Genomic DNA, 17,577 nt, shown 5'->3' with positions numbered 1-17,577 from the left:
ACTATGAATAAAACCTTCCAGAGGAGTTTTAGCTCATTACAAGTCTTGCTAGGGAGATTCCGCAAGTACCACAGCAGCTGTAGCCAGGATCACTCAGGGTCAAATCAGGCTGAATCAGTATTACACTGATTTAAGTCAGCAGCCCCAAAGCTCCTGGTCTCTTCCTGCAGATGTAGTGCTGGAGCCCCAGGACACAGGCCTTAAGGAACCCACTGCAATTGTTGGGATGGCAGTACCAGGTTCAGGAATTATGGAGAAACATGACTGCTGCTGTGAGAAGCAGCAACCGTGATCCAAACCCCATAGCACTCACGCTTTTGGTATGGAGACAGCAGGAACAGGTTTACCCAGTCTGTAGTGGGGAGAAATCCTACTTCAGCCTAAAAGCAACTTCCCATTAGGAGTTGGCTACGTGTCAGACTAGAAACTACAACTGAACACCTGCTTGCCGTGCCACACAAACAGCCTTGGCAAGACCACCCTTGTAAGAACCAAGCAATTGTGTGCAAGACTCCCACCTTCTGTATGTCCAGTCACTGAAGCACCTCCATGCTTTTTCCTGTATAACTTAACTTCCATGTCTGACAAGGTGTTTCACTACTGCAGCTCCTCAGTGATTGATGCAGATCTGCTCCACCTTCCCTACCAGTGACAGCACCTGCTTGCATGTACAGCTTTTTAAGGTCTACGGGATGAAAAGATTAGGTTATAATTAAACACAGTTTGAAAAGCACCCAGAGAAAGAGCAAGAGAAAGAGAGATGGTTTTATTCTAGTCAGAGACCTTCATTATACAGAAATGATAGTTTATTTCATTCAATAAACAAGAGTGACAGGTAGATCACAAACTGCATCACAGCTACTACCAGCACTGAGACAGTTCACCCACAAGTCTGGGGTAATACAATAACCCAACTGCACACAGCAGAGAATTTAACAATCGGCTCAAAAACTCAACATTAGGATTTGGTTAGCTTTTTGCATGTAAGTGTATATATATATGTATATAGATATTCTTTCCCTACTTAAGTATTTCCTAAAATCCACATGGAAGCACAAATGGCTTTAAACACCTGGACATAGATAGATTTTTCATCTTATATATATATATTTATAGATATTTATAACAGTAAAGATATGGTTCTCATTACTACAATATACTTGTTTAACTCCTTTAAGCAGCTGGGAAGAAAGAAAATGAAGAAACCAGTTTTACTACAATCACAGCTGATGTGTGTGTGTCACAAAATACAAACAGAACAAGCCATGGGTGAGATTCGAGTCAGACCATTCCAGGACAGAACAGCTAAGAGGCAGGCAAAGAGTCTCAGAGGGAGCAGGCCTACATGTCAAATGGTGGTTTTGGGCTCTCCGGGCGGGAGGGACTGGCCTTACCCGGCCGGCTGGAGGGTAAAGACAAGGAAAACAAAGGAAAAAGGGAAGGAAAAAGGGGGAGAAGTAGTAAAACAATAGTTAAAATACAGAAAGGAACTGGCATCACAACAACAGAGGATCCACAACAGAGTAATAGCACTGAAATGGAGGTAAGTTAAATCTGAATCAGGCCTTGGTGAAAGCCTGCAACACAAATGGCTCATTCAGCTCTGGTAGAGACATGACATCTGAGATGGACAGGGTTGATATATCTTTAATTCTCAAGTATTTTTTAATACATGTAGCATGAAAAGTAGAAACCAAACCTTAAGAAGATGAGTTGCGGTCAACAACGGTTACAAGTTTCCCCAAACACGTACCATCCACATGCAAGAAGAAAAGGCTACGGAAGAAGTCACCACAGTACCCAAACCACACTGGAAGATGTGCTTATCCAAAGCAGAAAGATCTTGAACAAAACATTACACAGCAAAACTCCCTGAAAACATTTGGCTGTCCATTTGCAAGGGGGGAGCAGCAGATCTATTCCCCTCTCCCTGCTGGCTTCAGGAAAGTCAGCCAAAAGTGATGATGCTAAAGCACTGCATCACCAGCAGGATTGCCCCAGCTCTAAGGGAGCCGAGTGTGAGCAGGTCCATGTGCCCCCTGCCCGCTGAGGTGTGTGCGCTATCTCAGCCTTCACTCTAGCAGGACTATGCCGATCCACTGAATTCCCCCCTTTCCTTGTTTTCCCTGCCTCACTCGGATAGAAGGTTGATTGCACTGTTCCCAACATGAATTTTTGCACCTTAGAAGTCAAACTAATACACAGGACATTGAATCTGTTCCTAACGGTGTCACATGTTTTGATAGTATTGTTCTTCTAAGTCACACTTTAGTCTTAACTACAAGAAAATAGCTATAGATCAGTCCCGGGTGCTACAGCTAACTGATGCAGGCAGGACACTTATCCAGGCTAGACCAGGCAGATGGACGGACAGCCACCACTTGGACTTAAGGATGTCCCTGCGGCTGATCTCTCCAAGGAGCCCGTGTACTTCAGGGATCCATGCCACTGAATGAAGGCTACTCTATGCTCACAAAGCAATACAGGACGCACGAGTGAAGACGAAGAGCTCAATCACTAGGCTAGTGTTTTACGACACACCAGGAAGGGGCGGTGGGAGGCAGAGATGTGGGATGGATGAGAGGAGTGACTGTGGCTGTGGAAGGGAGGGTGGGATGGGGCAGCCGCCAGCACGGCATTCGTCGCCAGCTGTCTACAGCCTCGAGTTATAAATCTAAGAGGGACGGTTCAGCCGGTCGGATTATGGTAGGTCGAGTAGGTGAGGCAGGGCCCCTTCTGTTGTGAAAAAGCAGAAAACAAAAACAAGAGAACACACACCGTGGTTAGCACAGCAATCGCAGTCACAATCACTCATGCTTCTCCACCTCGCCTGAGCCAGCAAGAGAATAAAACTCAAGGCACAAAGTACCAGATGCAGCTCCACAAAGGAGACTTGCAGGTTTGTATCAGGTCTCACGCTGGCCTTTCTGCACAGCATGGATCAGCAGTAAAGCGATCTGCTGGAAAGCCATTCCTGCTCTCCCTCTGGAATCTGGAAGTGCAGAGGTTTATTACCAGTGAGTGCAGTGGCTCTGGAATGAGTGTTGAGAAGCATGGACAACAGTGAGCTCCTGTATCAAGCACATGACAGTCACACAGCATGGATGGGGCCCTCTGAGACACGCTGCTGTCAGAGGTTCTTGGCTGGTTTGGTGGAGCACCTTCTACCCCTACCCTTGAGGCTACTGCAAGCCTGAGATTCCCTATTCCAATACATGACACTGATGCTTGGGGCAAGCTTGATGCTTCCACTTCTCTAGTTCTGGTGCTCAGCAATTGCAGCTTCTTCTTAAAGAAAAGGAAATTCGGCCATTGCTACTCCATTCTGTTTCAGCTCTTTTGCTGGTCCTTTAGCTTGTTAAGTGGGAAGCAATGCAAGTGTCTGCTCTCTGCATAGATTAAGTATTCTAGGATCTCCTTCCTGTAAGGAACTGGGGAAAACACAAGACAACACCCCTGCTGTTCCAAGTCATTCCTCAGAAGATCACTTCAGACAGACTACAGTTTACAGCTTAAAAGTGTTCTGTAAGTCACTGAGTCTAATCTATGTTCCTCCTTCAAAGCATACTCCCTGCGGTGTCTGCAACCTCAACAGCATCATGATAGTGTATCATTATAATAATTAAATTGCTCAGTATCAAGCCAGAGTAGTTTTACAATCCAAACAGCCTGAAATGCAAAGAGCAAATATAACAGGATGCAGCCCAAATAGAGAAGTATTTGCACTGATCACACAGAATCAGTGTTCCAGAATTAATGCCAAAACAATTCCACACTGACAAGCTTTAATTTAGATTACAGAGAATCAACTGCCTGCTGGAAATCATGATCTTTCCTTAACAAAGGGCCTGAGGGAAAGGAGGGGAGAAGAGGAAGAGAGGCAGAGAAGGGTATTTGCACCAATACAGTCCTCTGAGGTACAGAAATCTTGTTTTGCACTGACTGCAAATCTAATCATGCTGATACCAGAGGAGCTCTGCTCCTATAAATCGGGGCAAGCTCCCTCATCGTAGCAAATGAACCACAGCTACTCTACAGTCCTGTTTATTAGACCTCAGCAGAACTTATTGCTCCATATCTATTAAGCCCCAAATCTCAAAACAATTACAACCACTTGTTCCTTGCCTTGGAAAATGATACATAAGAAAAAGCTTCAGACAGCAAAACATTCTGCAAATGTTATTTCCTTGGCTGGAAATGTCAATAGCAACTACAAGACCCTGCTGTCAACCTGCCAATCAAGTTACTGCTCCTGTACAGCAATTAAGGATGGGATTGAGCTAACCTGGAAATCACAACCACCTCAGAAGGATGCTGAAATGACACCATCTCCCAGAATCAATGAGATATTACAGCTGGGGAATCTTGATACTCATTTTCATGACGTGGCATCTCTGCAGTATCTCTAGAGGGTGCTCCTGGTGTAACTGCAGCTATACCAACCGATGGCTACTACCCTCATTGGAACAGGTATAGCACTCAAATTAAAACCCAACAAAACTCTAGCTCATCCTTTAATGAGATGTTGTTGCACTGTCCCATGTGTTAAAAGGCAGTTTTTGAGAAGGACTATTTGCATTTCAGGAGTCTGGACAGGTTGTTCTAACAGTCTCTGTGGATTTACATGAAAAGGATGCTTGAAATCACTGGACTATGTGATGTGTTCTGGCAAGAGAGACCACTTGACCCTATCAGAATAAACAGGGCTGAAAGGAGCACAAGTAATTCCCAGGTAGATGAGCTGCTTTTTCATAACGTGCTGTGACTGAGTTTTGCAGACACTCAGAGGCTTTTAGGGGGAAGGGCTCCCACTTTTTAAAGTTACAGGTTTTGCCTGTGCTCAGCTTTTCTGGAGACACCTGCAGAATCTGCCTGCTAAGGTTGCTAAAGGTTGAAATGAACAGAGAAGTTCATTTACACCCAAAATGCTTCAGTTTGTCTCACTGCATTATTAGCCAAGGCCTTTTAATGTCACTGAAAAGTCCCTTTACTCAGCTGGGACAAGGGACAAAGGTTTGCTCATGGGGAAGCCTGCAGCAGTCTCTAGTCCTGGGAAGTAAGACCTAAGTCCTGGGAGGAGCCTGAGGAGACCAGTTATAGTGACTGTCATGTCCTTTGAAGTCAGTCTTGGTATACCCACATGCTGTGTTCATCATACCTAGGAAGCAATGGGCTAATAGGGAGCTCTGCTGATAAGGACCTAATAGAGATGGTAAAACATGACATTTATTCCCTCGGACTTCAGAAGGATTTGGGTGGTATTTTGGGGGTGGTTTGGCTCTTTTGGTGTTGTTTTGGTTTTTAACTTTTATTTCCTTGGTGCTCTTGATGCCAGATTTAGAACAGAACGCCCCATAACAGCGAGTCCCAGAATGAGGTACAGACAACAGCAAGCCTCTCCTCTGAGGTTCTTCACCAAGATGCATGTCTCTAGGGCTGTCAGGGATGCCTGCAGTAGGCAGAGTATTGGAGGAAACTGCTGATTGCTCCCAGCACCTCTGCAGTGTGTCATCAGTGAGGAGGGCTGACGGATGACGTCCTCAGAGATGTCAATCACTGAGCAATCACTGCATTGGTTTGATGGGATGTGGCACCTCTCAGCTCTAACTGCAGTCACATGCAGCAGTAACAGACACCAACCTGCTGCAAGACGGGGGCTAGCTGTGAACTCTGGAACAAGGGCTTGGTCTTTCACTATTCCTATTAAGATAGTACTTCAGCCCACACTGCTACCCCTAGTTCTCTCTGCCACAGCCAGCAGCAAGGGAATCTATAGGAGATGCTGCTGTGCCCCGCTTGAACCTTTCACTTCAAGAAAAAACATCCACAGAGAAAGGCAGAAGGGGCCCAAGACCTCCCACACCTGCTCTGTTCTGGCCTCTCTGTCCCTGAAGAATTTGCACAGCCCCACTCTTCAGCATTAACAGGACAAGGAAGAGTTTTTGGGCCAGTGCAGTATGCATGAGCCTGCCCAAGTGCCCTGCTACATCACTGAACAAGTACAATGCTGCAAGATGCAGGGAGAAACAGGAAAAGGAAACAGGCAGGACAGGCAGTGTTTGGGGGACAGGGATCACTAAAGCCTAACTCTCACAGGGGCAAAAGGCAGAGGAGAGAAGGCAGTTTGAATGGAAGCAGAAGAGTAACCTGGAAGGTAAAAGGGTCAAATGGAGAACAAGCAAAAGGGAGTTTGCTTCTAATTGTGATAGGACACAAGGATTACGGGGAACATTCAATGTCAGAGTTACCTTGTACTCAGACATGGAAGTCCTGATATTAATGACCATAACTCCTGCCTTCCATGAGCACTGGGAGCACAGGGATGATGGGAGGACTCCTCCAACCAGACAATGGAATATAAGAAGAGGAGTCTGAACTAACTCCCCGAGTCTCAATCTTGATTCTAACAGAACTGACATACCAAATCAGAGCTCCCTCAGCTCATCTTCCAGTCAGTGTGCATATAAGGCAAATGAGATACACACAGTTTAGACCTTATGCCAGAGCTCATTCCCCCATCCCACCAGGGGTCATCTAGTGACCTTCAATCAGGTACTGAGGCTTTCCCAGCTACTGCAGCTCAAGCAGCTGCTCTGACTCTGATCAGACAGTTTTTCTGTTCAAGACTCCTCCCTTCATGAGATCCTGGCAGAGGTGGTTCATTGGACAAGGGACTCTGTTACTAACACAAGAACTAGGCAGCAGAGCTGCAGAGCGAAGTAATGGAGGATGGGACACAATGACTCATGCATTGCAGGGAGAGTGCAAAACGTACCGTGGCTGCCAGTCCTCAGGGGTCACTGATAGTGATTCTGAAAGACAACATGAAATCAACATGGCAGTTCAGACAGTTCAAGGCAGAGGCCACACAGACTGTCAGGAACGTAGAACAGAGACACATGCATGCACAGACACACATTCGCACATCTCCCTGCAGAAGACAGCATCGGCATGTGCTGCTGGTCAGGACTTGACACACAACCACAGCCTCATCTTTGCATGCATCCAGAACCCTGCTGTGCACAGGGGTGCATGAAGCTGTCTGCACATCCGCTGGCCATTCCTCACTCACCCACCAAGTCCACTCACACATCCAGGCTGATGCTCACACCTGCTGAACCAACAGGATATCTAGGTCTCAGCACAGGTAGCTTAACTTGTCTTTGATTGTATTAAATGCTAGAGTTGAAACACACAGCTCAGGAAAGAGGGAGATGCAGTCCTGAGCACTACCCAAAAAGGGAAGAAGCAGGTGAAGGCTTATATTTTGGACATTACAAATCATGAGATCAGCCACTCCAACATCCTGAATAATTCAAGTCAAAGCTATATTATGCTTACAGTGATGCTGATCACTTGCATTTCTTTCCTTAGATGTACCAAAGAATGGTGAACCCATTAATGCCTTCAACAGGTTTTTCCAACAGTTCAAGCATTCTCACTTTAACATTCTCCCTTCTTCTTTGAGTTTGCCAAAGCTCTTTCACCTTTTCTATTGAGCTAGTTTCTGCTGAACTGTTTTAACCTGAAGAGCCTAAATGGAGGAGTATTTTCAGACTTTTCTTTCCCAGAGCAAATCCTCTGCATAGCTCCAATAGGCATGTAGTCCTCATACAGCCTTTAATCGCACCCAGTCAGGACCTTATATTGCTTCAGCTCTGTACGTATTTGGCAATATGGACTTCCATAATAGACTGAATAAATGCTAAGTACACAGGCATGATGGCAATGTTTTATATGTCCTTAATCATATGCAAGAAAACCTTCCTGTGCAAGAAAATGGGCCATGTGGTGTTTATATGTGAAAGCATGTGTCTACAGTTATGTTTGAGGAAGAAGTACAGTGACACTCATCTAAGTTCATCATTCATAAAATCAGATGCTCAAACAAACTGGAGACACAAAACCTGCCACATTTCTACATGGGTGTGTGCATACACACAAAGCACATCCAGCCACCACCACACACTTGCAGTTCACTACACAACACCAACTCCTACAGCAAAGCCCACTCGTTCCATCTACAAGAGCTTTGTTCCTCTCACACAACAGCATAGCCTGGTTAGCAAGGGAAAAGATGAGTATTAAAAAAAGCAACAATGGAGATGGCATTCGTTCACCCATGTCAGAAGGACCTGAGTCCAAGTGCTAGCAGGGAACTTTCTTATTCTATATACAGGAGAGGAAGAGAAAGAGTCCCTTGTCATTGGAAATTCTCCATTCATCAGTGAACTCAAATGACAAGCTGGTATCAGGATCCGGAGGAGTCTATGAACAACTGGAAGAATCAGAGATGGGGATCAGGGAATGAGCATCACTTCACAGCTTCTGGAATTACATTCTCAACTCCAGATCAGGAGTAACATGCAATCCAACCTACCATCTCTCCTAAAGCAAGGGATTGCTTGGTTCAGTATGAAACACTTTCTTTCTCTGCTTCAGTAACTGTTCCCTACCTTCAATTAAACCCTCATGCAAATGGCAGAAGAGACATTAAGGTAGAATATGACAGATCTCTTCAAAAAGAGAGGCCAATTCATTTCAGCCCGTTTGGGGAATCCTATTGTGACTATCAGGTATATAGAATATTTTTCATGAGTGAAGAAATGAAACTGAGTGAAAGGAGAAAGATGGAGACAGAAAGAAGCATAAGTACACTAAAAATAAAACCACAAAGTAACACTAGATGGAAAAGCAGGGTCACAAGAAGCAAGAGCCAAAATACACAATAGAAGCATGCTGACATCTATAGGTGCCACCAGCAGGACTGGAGTCCCTGTGGCAACACGGAGGCATGTGTGGACAAGTGACTGTGGGAGCTGCATCAAGGTGCATAGGAAGGACTGGGGGCAGAGGCACCAAGAAAGTAAAACCATTTGCACACACCAAAGTCAGAAACGGAGGTTATAATCAATAACAAGGCTTATAATCAATATGGACTCAGCCACCTCTGGGCTGGATACAGCCTGGCAGAGAATATGCCCCCTCTAAACAGGCAGCACCAAGTATGAGCTGGGGCACTAACAATAGGAGGAAGTATGAACTGCCTCTGCCATATACTGTCAGTGCCCATTGACAGGCTGGGTGTTTCCACCAAAAATGGCAAAGCTTCAGGCATGTGCCACCAGCACTCACTAGAGAGGGAGTATTTTCCACAAGGGAATTGTTCCCTCTGGCATGCCATTGAGGTGTTGCTGATTATATTCATTCTTTACTCTGCAATTACCTTCTCACAGGGAGGCCAAGTACCCAACATAGAAGCATTCCCTGTTCCAGACTATTTCCTAAGTCCTGTTCAGAACGTGTGCTTAGGAAGTGTACACAACATTATTACTATATTGAAGTGTGCTTGAAGTGACTGAACAGGAAAGGAACTGAGTTTCCCAGCAGGAAAGAAAAGCTGCATGATTTTAATGCTCTAGACTGGAAAATGTTCAAGTTGATTACAAAAGCAATAAAAAAAGGCTAAAAAAATAAATATCCATTTATCTGCCAGTGATACTGCAACATTCTCCTAGCCAAAAAACAACCGAACAACTTAAAGGTCTCCAACTCACCTTGAAGAACTCTGGGCCAGGAGAAAAGGGGCAACTTCACACTTTGGGAGCCCTACACAGAGGGAAACTGTCACTCCAGTCCTGCGATTTTTCTTGTGAACATCTACTTGTGAGCAGAGGCATTGCTATGATTGCTTTAATAAAGCCCTTGGGTACAAGGTCCTCTTCCCCCATTATCTGCACAGAGATTTGAACAGAGAAGAGGCTGCCCTGTTCCTGAGAGCTGCTTTGGCAATGCCTCATCTGTATAATGAGATCTCAGTGGAAAACAATGCTCCTGCCTATGGACCCAGTTCAAATATCCAAAGACTGTACCCACACCATGCACTCCACTCTCCTTCTATGGCCCAGGCAGGCTAAATGCTGTTAAGACTGTTACCCCAAAACCAGACATATCCCACCTGCATGGAGCAGCGTTTCAGGACTTACCTGGGAACACCAGGAGGAGCACGATTAGGCCGAGAAGGAACCTGAGGTGGGGGCCCAAAGGGATCAGGAGAGGCCCCCGGCCTGGAGGGCACAGGGGGTGCACCACCCAGCGTGGACCCACCAGCAGGAGGTGGTCCAGGAGCTGGGCCTCGAGACCCAGGTCTGGCGGGTGGCACTGCAGGAGCTCTCCTCTGTGGCGTGGGGCTGGACGTAGGGGACCTGGCAAGCAAACAGAAGAAATTCAACTGCAACAACAGGCCTGAGATCCCTCTCTCACCAGCAGGTCCCCATATGCCACCTTCAGTGTTCCTTCGTTAGTTTCACGCCACTTTATGTACCACCCTTTCGAGGACCATCAGGTTGCCTTCAAAGCTACTTCAGGCCCTATGTAACCTAAGGGTTCAGAACCCTTAGCATCCTCTAAAGATGTAGCAGTCCTATGTAGCTTCCAAAGCCTAGGAGCCTCCCAACACAAATACCCAGAATTCTTCATCCACAGGGAGAAGAGGACAAGAGGAGGACTCCCTGTCTCAGTAGGAGGCCCCAGCTAGCCACTGAAGAGGCATCAGGCAGGTCTGTGGGGCTCTCCCCCTGAGCCTCTGGTACCTGCGTCCAGATGGTACGCTCTGCACCTGCAGCCAAGAGTCGTCCACCGGTGGGGGCATTGGGGTGCTGATGGTGCTGGTGTTGATGTCCCCGATGATGTTGAGGGCCTCTTTCAGGGCATGGAACATGCGCAGCATCTCGTCACGTCGCTGAGCCTGCTCTGCTGATTCCTCCATCAGGGTATTTTGGTCACCACAGGAATACAGGTTTGCCAGCAGCTCTGAATGGATGAAGTCCTTGGTCTGTAAATAAGCACAAAGAGGGAAACAGTTTTCACTCTCTTCCCCACAACATTCCGTTCTCTCCCACCTCTTCCTCCTTCCAAGCTGCCTTCCATTTTTCTTCATTCTTTCTCTCCCTGTTTTTCCCCTTCTCTGTGTCTCCCCACCTCCACTGACCACCATGTGATAAGTACATTGTTTATCATGAGGTGCATGATTGTCTTCGGCATGAGGTCTCGGATGGTTTTGTTGACAATTGCCATGTAGGAATCCACCAGGTTCCTGATCGTTTCCACTTGTCTCTCCAGCTGAGGATCCATGGAGTGCATGAAACTGTCTGATCCATTCTCCTCTGCTTCACTGGCCTGCAGAGAAAACAAGAAACAAATTGGTGCTTCAATTGTAACACAAAATTGGTTTTTCAGGAGAGGTAAGAGAAAATAAAGGGAACACGCAGGAAGCGCATGCAATAAATAAAGCTTAAGCTTACATTTTGAGCTGTGATTGTCAATGCAGAGCTCAGCTTGTACAGACCACCTTGGATCTGAGGAGCTTGAACAATAAAGCTGCTCTCTTGGTAGAAAGTTACTACATAAAGGTGAAAGGCAACAGGGACTCTTGACCAACATTCACAGGTTATGGCTCTAGTGAATGCTCAAAGCTGTATTTTTGCCTTTAATGCTTAGAGCTTCCTGAAATGTTCTTCATCTGAGCTGCCTTTTCCATCCTCACATTCAGTTTAGTCCTGAGAATCACTCACCATAAATTAAGCCTCCCAGGCTCTGACACACTGCACCATTATCCTCATTATACAAATGAGAAAACAGATACAGAGGTGAAATAACTGCTTGTCTCAGTGAGACCACAGTAGATGGAATAACCTAGAAACCCTTCCTGATCACTTTAATTGCAAATTCTCCATCGTAAGTCAATTAGCTTTTCTTTCACACCAAGCACATGAATCTCTGTCTGCCTGAAATGCTTTGTTTAGCTCTCTGTAAGGGAAAACCTGGACTGTGCTGTTTGACAGCAAGCAATTGCCAAGGCTCTTCCACTGGGGATCAATTTTGAAGCAGCAAAGTATGTAAGACTGCTCTTTCTCAATGCTTATTAAAAGTAAAACAACAAACCAACCCTGCCTTTATACAGAAAACCCTTTCTTGTAAGAACCATCCCAGTCTGAAGGTTTTGCAGCAGTTCCTTATCTTTTGGTTTGGGGAACAAAATACAGGAGAAAGGGCAAATTTTTGTTCATTTGAGCTTTTCCTTGGAAGATCTTACATAATGAAGGAACACAAGGTCTCAGTGAGAAACAAAGAAAAGGAAGTGGATGTCAAACAGGGCAACTTAAAAAAAACAAGGGTCAAAAAACCCCCAAAAGTTTGCACTAAGATTCAGAAGTGGTACAAAAAGGGAGGAATAACAAGAAAAAAAGGAAAATTCAAGCCAAGAACAGAAACAAGCAGCAGGAATCCAACAGAAGGCACAAAGAGGGAGAAGAAGCAAATGCCTCTCATGTGACAAAAGGTAAAAAACAAGTGGGATCCCCAGCGGGCACCGCAGGCAGGGAGGGTCAGACTTACTTTGTCCTTGTCCTGGCAGGCCAGTTTGAGCAGAGGTGGGAAAAAATTAAAACAAAAAGGGACAAAAAAACAAAAGACTTTTAATTGGTCTCAATTTGGAGAAGATCCCATCACAGCAAAGCTCAACCCCACTAAAACACACACATCCCTGGATTACCCTGGAAGAGGCATAAGTTAATGGTTAAGTACACTGAAAATCAAAACGGGATGCACATCAAGTGAATCAGATTATCAGCAACACAGAGCAATTTACTTACCTACAACACCCCCTTGTTCTTTGTTACATAGAGTTTTGAGACAGTCATGCTAGCAATCAGCGTTCTTAAGTCAAACCATTCCTTTTGCACACCAATAGATGGCACATGTCCTTTACCAGGATGTGTTTAAGAGGCCCGTTCTGGTTCAAAGCCAATCTGAAGTCATGTCACTGTTAAAGTCCTGTCCCTAATCCTCTTATATTTAATATCACATCAATTTGTCAGGAACTACTTTAAGGCAAACCCCACAATCTTCAAGTGTAACAGGAAAGATGAATGCAAGTAGTCTATTAGAAGCAACAAATACAAAAAGAGAAGCAATTATCACTTTTCTAATGGGACAACTATTAATAGCAGCTTCCTCTCAGAGAGCACAAAGGCTTTGAACAGGAACATACACCCCAATTCCAGAGAATGTACTTTTAAAGCAGAGTACAATGCTGACAGCAAGTGTTACGGGACAAGGCTAACGGAAGAGATAAGGGGCCTTGCTAAAATAGTATATTAATGTATCTACCAAGCAAAATAAAACTTCAGGGAACATCCCTCTCTAACTGGGTGACAGAAGGAACAGGAGAACAATTACTACTAAGCCAGAAGTTCTTACCAGGGCTGTAGAGTGTTTCTCGAAGGAATGGTAACTCAGCATATATCACTTAGTAGTCAGGTAGTTAAATGTCCTCCTTAGATTGGGAATTCAATGTCCACAAAGCAAGAGAGCTAGAAGGGCTTATTCAAGGCAGTCTTTGCCTACTTTATCCTCCCTCTGAAGCTACCTACTACTTTATCCCAAGCTTCCTTAAAGGAAGCACCAGGACACACCAAAAACTTCAACAGTTTTGTTCCAAAAGATCCCCAGTTTAATAAAGAGACAAAGCCTTCACAACCTTATTTGTAACACAAGAGGACGATGCAGCTATCCTTCATAAGATACATGCCGTGTTCCTTCTGATCCCATAGTTCTGGCTGTAACTTACCCCAACACGCTCTGGGTAGACTCCTGCACGAAGGAAGGAAGCCTTCCAGCTATCCACCTCCTCCTGGGTCTCACAGGCCAGCTCCAGCTGCCGGTAGTCCTTGTAAACATTCCTAAAGAGACAAACATTTTATTCTTCTCCATTGCATATCAGATATTTGCCCCATTTAACAAAGACATCAATGACCAGGGAATCTTCACAGCCTTGTAGAAGCTTCCTGGACTAAGGCAGAGACACTTAGCTCCTTGCTAGTATCCTCATCATGACCTTGCAAAAGGGAAGGGACTGCCCCTAGATCAGCTGTGTGTTTCAACTTGGTGTGAATAAGATTCTTGTTTCAATTCTGCCTACTGCTGGGTCCCCCATCTCCTATGGCTTTCCCTAGTCACTCAATAAGAACATTGATTATCAATACATATTCCAGCCAGACCCAGGTAACCACACCAAATAGGTGAAGGCTAGGGTCACCCTGCAGGCCATGCGCTGGTGATGAAAAACAGTACATACATATGAGATCAGAAGGAATGCAGTCAGACTTATTCTTCTTTCAAAAGAGATCCCCTCATCTCCTCCAAAAATAGCTATCCTTAAGAGATATCCTGGAGAGCTATCCCAACACATCTATTCCTCCTACCTAATATTACATATATCCTGTTCCTATCTTCAACAGCTTGGCATGTTGAGATGTGAGCATACCTCTGTTCAGTGTTGAAGAGAGCAAAGATGTGCTTGCTGGACATGAACCCCTTCTCAACATCTCGCAGCTTCAAGTTATCCACTGGTAACATGTACTTCTTCTCTTTCTCCTGAAAAGGGAATCAGTAACAAATCACTCACTGCTCCAGCAAAGCCTCTACTCTGCCAGCATAGAGGAATCTGTCAACAACACAACCCCACATCACCAGGGCACTCAATTCACCAGGTCTGTTTAATCTGTGAGAAAAGGGGACCTGTTTTCTCTTGTCCTTCCTGACTGCTTTCGTGATGTTACCTAAGAACCCAGGCCCATTAACTCCTTCAGGAGCAGGCAGCAGTGTGGCATGACCCAATTCACCAGGTTATAGATCACCACCAAGGCCCTCACTCTTCCCAGCAAGGGATCAGTCAGCACCAGCCACTTGATACCTCCATCCTCAGGACAGTATAAACAGGGGGAAGCGGCTGCTGGTCAGAGAAGGGGCAACCAGCCCTCACAGCCTCACTGTTGACACCTCCGTGTTTTACTTATGATCATTACAAGCCTATATCCAGGTTCAAGAAAAGCCAGGTATGTGATAGAGAAGCTGGTTTGACCCAGATACAGACGGCATCAACTTAAATTCACCTCTTCAGAAGAGCAGACGACTTTCTCATTTCATCCTATCACTGTCCTACACTATTGATTACTGCAAACCCTCTTACAGTATTAAGCAATAATAAATATACACCCAAAGATCAAAGAGCAAGTCTGGCTATAAGAACACAGGTTATTGTAAGGTTACCTCAAGGCCTCCCGTGTTGGAAAAAGAACATAAATCAATAACCATGCCCACTAATGAAAATCTCATGCTTCAGATGATTAGAAGCTGCAGCAGTACAGGCAGTTTGCTGCTGGGTGAATGCTCAAACCCAGAGCCTGAAGTTTTAGTGACCAGATTCAGATTGCTTTAAGGGATCTGTTTTCCAGAATAACTGCACCCACAACCCTCCAGTCTGGTTCTTATGAGACCAACAACTAAACACAGAACAAGGCATCCAAAACCAAACCTCAACATCTCTGATCCTAGATACCATCTTTAACAAGCAAACCTGAGGTTATGTTCGCATTTAACACCCAGAAGCTAAGGGAGAATCATTCTCCCTGCTCAAATCTGATCTACAGCAAATTAACAGAAGTGAGTTTGACTTAAGGTCCCCATTTGGAACATCTTGTTCCAGCTGGGTATTATACCCCAACATAACAAGAGAGGGAGCCATCACACTGGTCTCCTAAAAGCAGAATGCAGCTATCCAAGACTGAAATAGAAACAGCATACTTCTGTGCGCAAGCATGCATGTGTGACTGTCCCCTTGTGAGCATCTTGTGTGTTTGTAGACCTTTCTTGGCTGGAAGCAACAAAACACGATTGCTCTCAGGGGAAACAAGAACAGAAAACAAAGATGGTCAGTGAGCAGAGATCGGCTAGGAAAGAGAGACAGGGCAGAGCAGCAGATAAGGATGACAAAGCTGCTGAGCTCAGATATCCACCCAGCCTAACATCCTCTTCAGTTTCAGTTAAACAAACTTGAGTTTGCTAAGGATAGCAGCCACTACACAGTTCACACACAGCCTGAAGATCAAATTAGACAAGTTCATTCCAAAAGTTAAGCAACAAGATTACCCCAGAAGCCAGCACCTAGAAACCAGAAGAGATCTCTTGGGTACCTATCAAACTCTCTATTCTCTCCCACAAATGCCAAGCTATGAAAGCAGGAGAACTTTTCCAAGCAAATTTCCCAGGATATTTTACTGTGGTTCCCCAGTCTGGTGGGCAAGAGCTTTTGTGCTGGGACATCTGTCAGCCAGGTAGTGGGCTCAGAGCCAGATCAGGTTCTGTAAGCCACAAACAGTTTCCAGCTTTCTGTTACTTTGGAGTATTATTATGCTGGTGTAGATGGAACTAGTGACCTAGAAGGGAAGCACACTGACTGGTAAGTCCCTGTGCAAGTCAGACCATGCCTGCCACAGCCTCCCTTGCCTCAATGGCCCTGCATCCACCCCAGTGTCTCTGGGCTAGTACAAGAAATAAACTGATGTACAATGATTTTTCTCAGACGGCTTCAACATTAGAACCATATTATTCCATGGAAACCTAGCAATGCAGTCATTCTTCAGGGGAAGATAAAGGCAGCAAAAGGTAAGGGAATCCCATGTCCCAGATATGGAAATACATGCTCTTTGCCAGAGTTTCAACTTTCCCCCTTTCCAAGCTCTTGCATAAATGCTGCCACGTGATCAAGACAACAGCATCTCCTCATGCTGATCTTTCCATACACCAGAGGGAAGATGCATGCGTTTGTCTGCCAGCATTAAATACCACAGTCAAAAGGAAGACACTGGCCCAAGGCAAGAACCCCCAGCTCACACATGCTGCAGGGCAATGCACACTGACACAAGCCCCTGGGGCTCTCCGTCTCCCCACACCTCCCCCTAACCAGCCCCCCACTTCAGTATTTCCAGCTTCTCAGTTTTCAACCCAGCCTGTTTTATATCAACATTCTGACTTCATTTCCTGAATGTAGAGACAGGAAAGTGTGGAATGAGCTGCCAAGGGCTGAGCCTCTCAAAACTTTGGCTGAGCCCTCTGCCCATATGTTAGCAATCTGGCAGTATGTGCTATGGCTGAACAGCATCCTGGCCAAGAGGGGAAAAGGGCTTCTCTCTCTCTAGTTTTCCAGACTTGGAGGAGGGGAGAGAAAGCAGAGCCAGCACATATCGAAATGGGAAAGTGGTTTGTGAAATACTATATTAAAAGCCCTCAGTCTGATCCCAAGAGGCTTACATTCCTCGTAAGATAGCTCCCTTCATCTATAAGGAGAAAAAAACCCTCTTTCAGCAGCAGAGTATGTGTTGTATAAAATGTGCATGCTGGCTGTGAGTTAATCTGTAGAGCCATGAGGCCAAGGAGAGGTAGTGAAGTGGCAGAAGCATTTAGATTGGTTGTAATAAACAGAACATGGATGCTCAGTGTTAGGGATTGAAGCAGGCACAGAGCTATCTACCCATAATCAGGGCTGCTGTTCCCAATGGTAGCCACACTGCTTGCATGGAGAACTGCAGAAAGATGACTGCAAGCTACTTGCACAGGCAGGATAAGTGCCAGAGGATTACTCCCCCGCCCCCAGCACAGTGCAGATACAGCCAGATGGCTCTGTACTTTGCATCTACCATAGAAAGAAAATACACATGGCAAGGAGGAGACCAGGAT

The 17,577-nt window shown here is 45.4% G+C and overlaps 1 protein-coding gene across 4 annotated transcripts in view; it reads right to left on the bottom strand.

Moving 5' to 3' along the window:
- Positions 1-786: 786 nt before the first annotated feature.
- DNM1 (dynamin 1) overlaps positions 787-17,577 on the bottom strand; it is a 64,095-nt gene continuing 47,304 nt past the window's right edge. The window contains exons 15-22 of one of the 4 annotated variants that reach the window (XM_031046469.2): positions 14,327-14,436; positions 13,631-13,742; positions 12,397-12,408; positions 11,008-11,178; positions 10,593-10,834; positions 9,987-10,205; positions 9,558-9,609; positions 787-2,736 (exon numbers count right to left, since the gene is read on the bottom strand). In XM_031046469.2, coding sequence (XP_030902329.1) covers positions 9,594-9,609; positions 9,987-10,205; positions 10,593-10,834; positions 11,008-11,178; positions 12,397-12,408; positions 13,631-13,742; positions 14,327-14,436 — 882 coding nt within the window. In that variant the 3' untranslated portion in view covers positions 787-2,736; positions 9,558-9,593. The remainder of the gene's footprint in view (positions 2,737-9,557; positions 9,610-9,986; positions 10,206-10,592; positions 10,835-11,007; positions 11,179-12,396; positions 12,409-13,630; positions 13,743-14,326; positions 14,437-17,577) is intronic. The other 3 variants (XR_004080196.2, XR_004080195.2, XM_031046466.2) reach the window with 3 other exon arrangements.

The sequence above is a fragment of the Melopsittacus undulatus genome, chromosome 11 (genome assembly GCF_012275295.1).
Source record: "Melopsittacus undulatus isolate bMelUnd1 chromosome 11, bMelUnd1.mat.Z, whole genome shotgun sequence".
Classification (NCBI taxonomy): domain Eukaryota; kingdom Metazoa; phylum Chordata; class Aves; order Psittaciformes; family Psittaculidae; genus Melopsittacus; species Melopsittacus undulatus.
The sequence above is the reverse complement of the archived record's forward strand: the minus strand, read 5'-3'. Positions and strand labels throughout refer to the sequence as shown.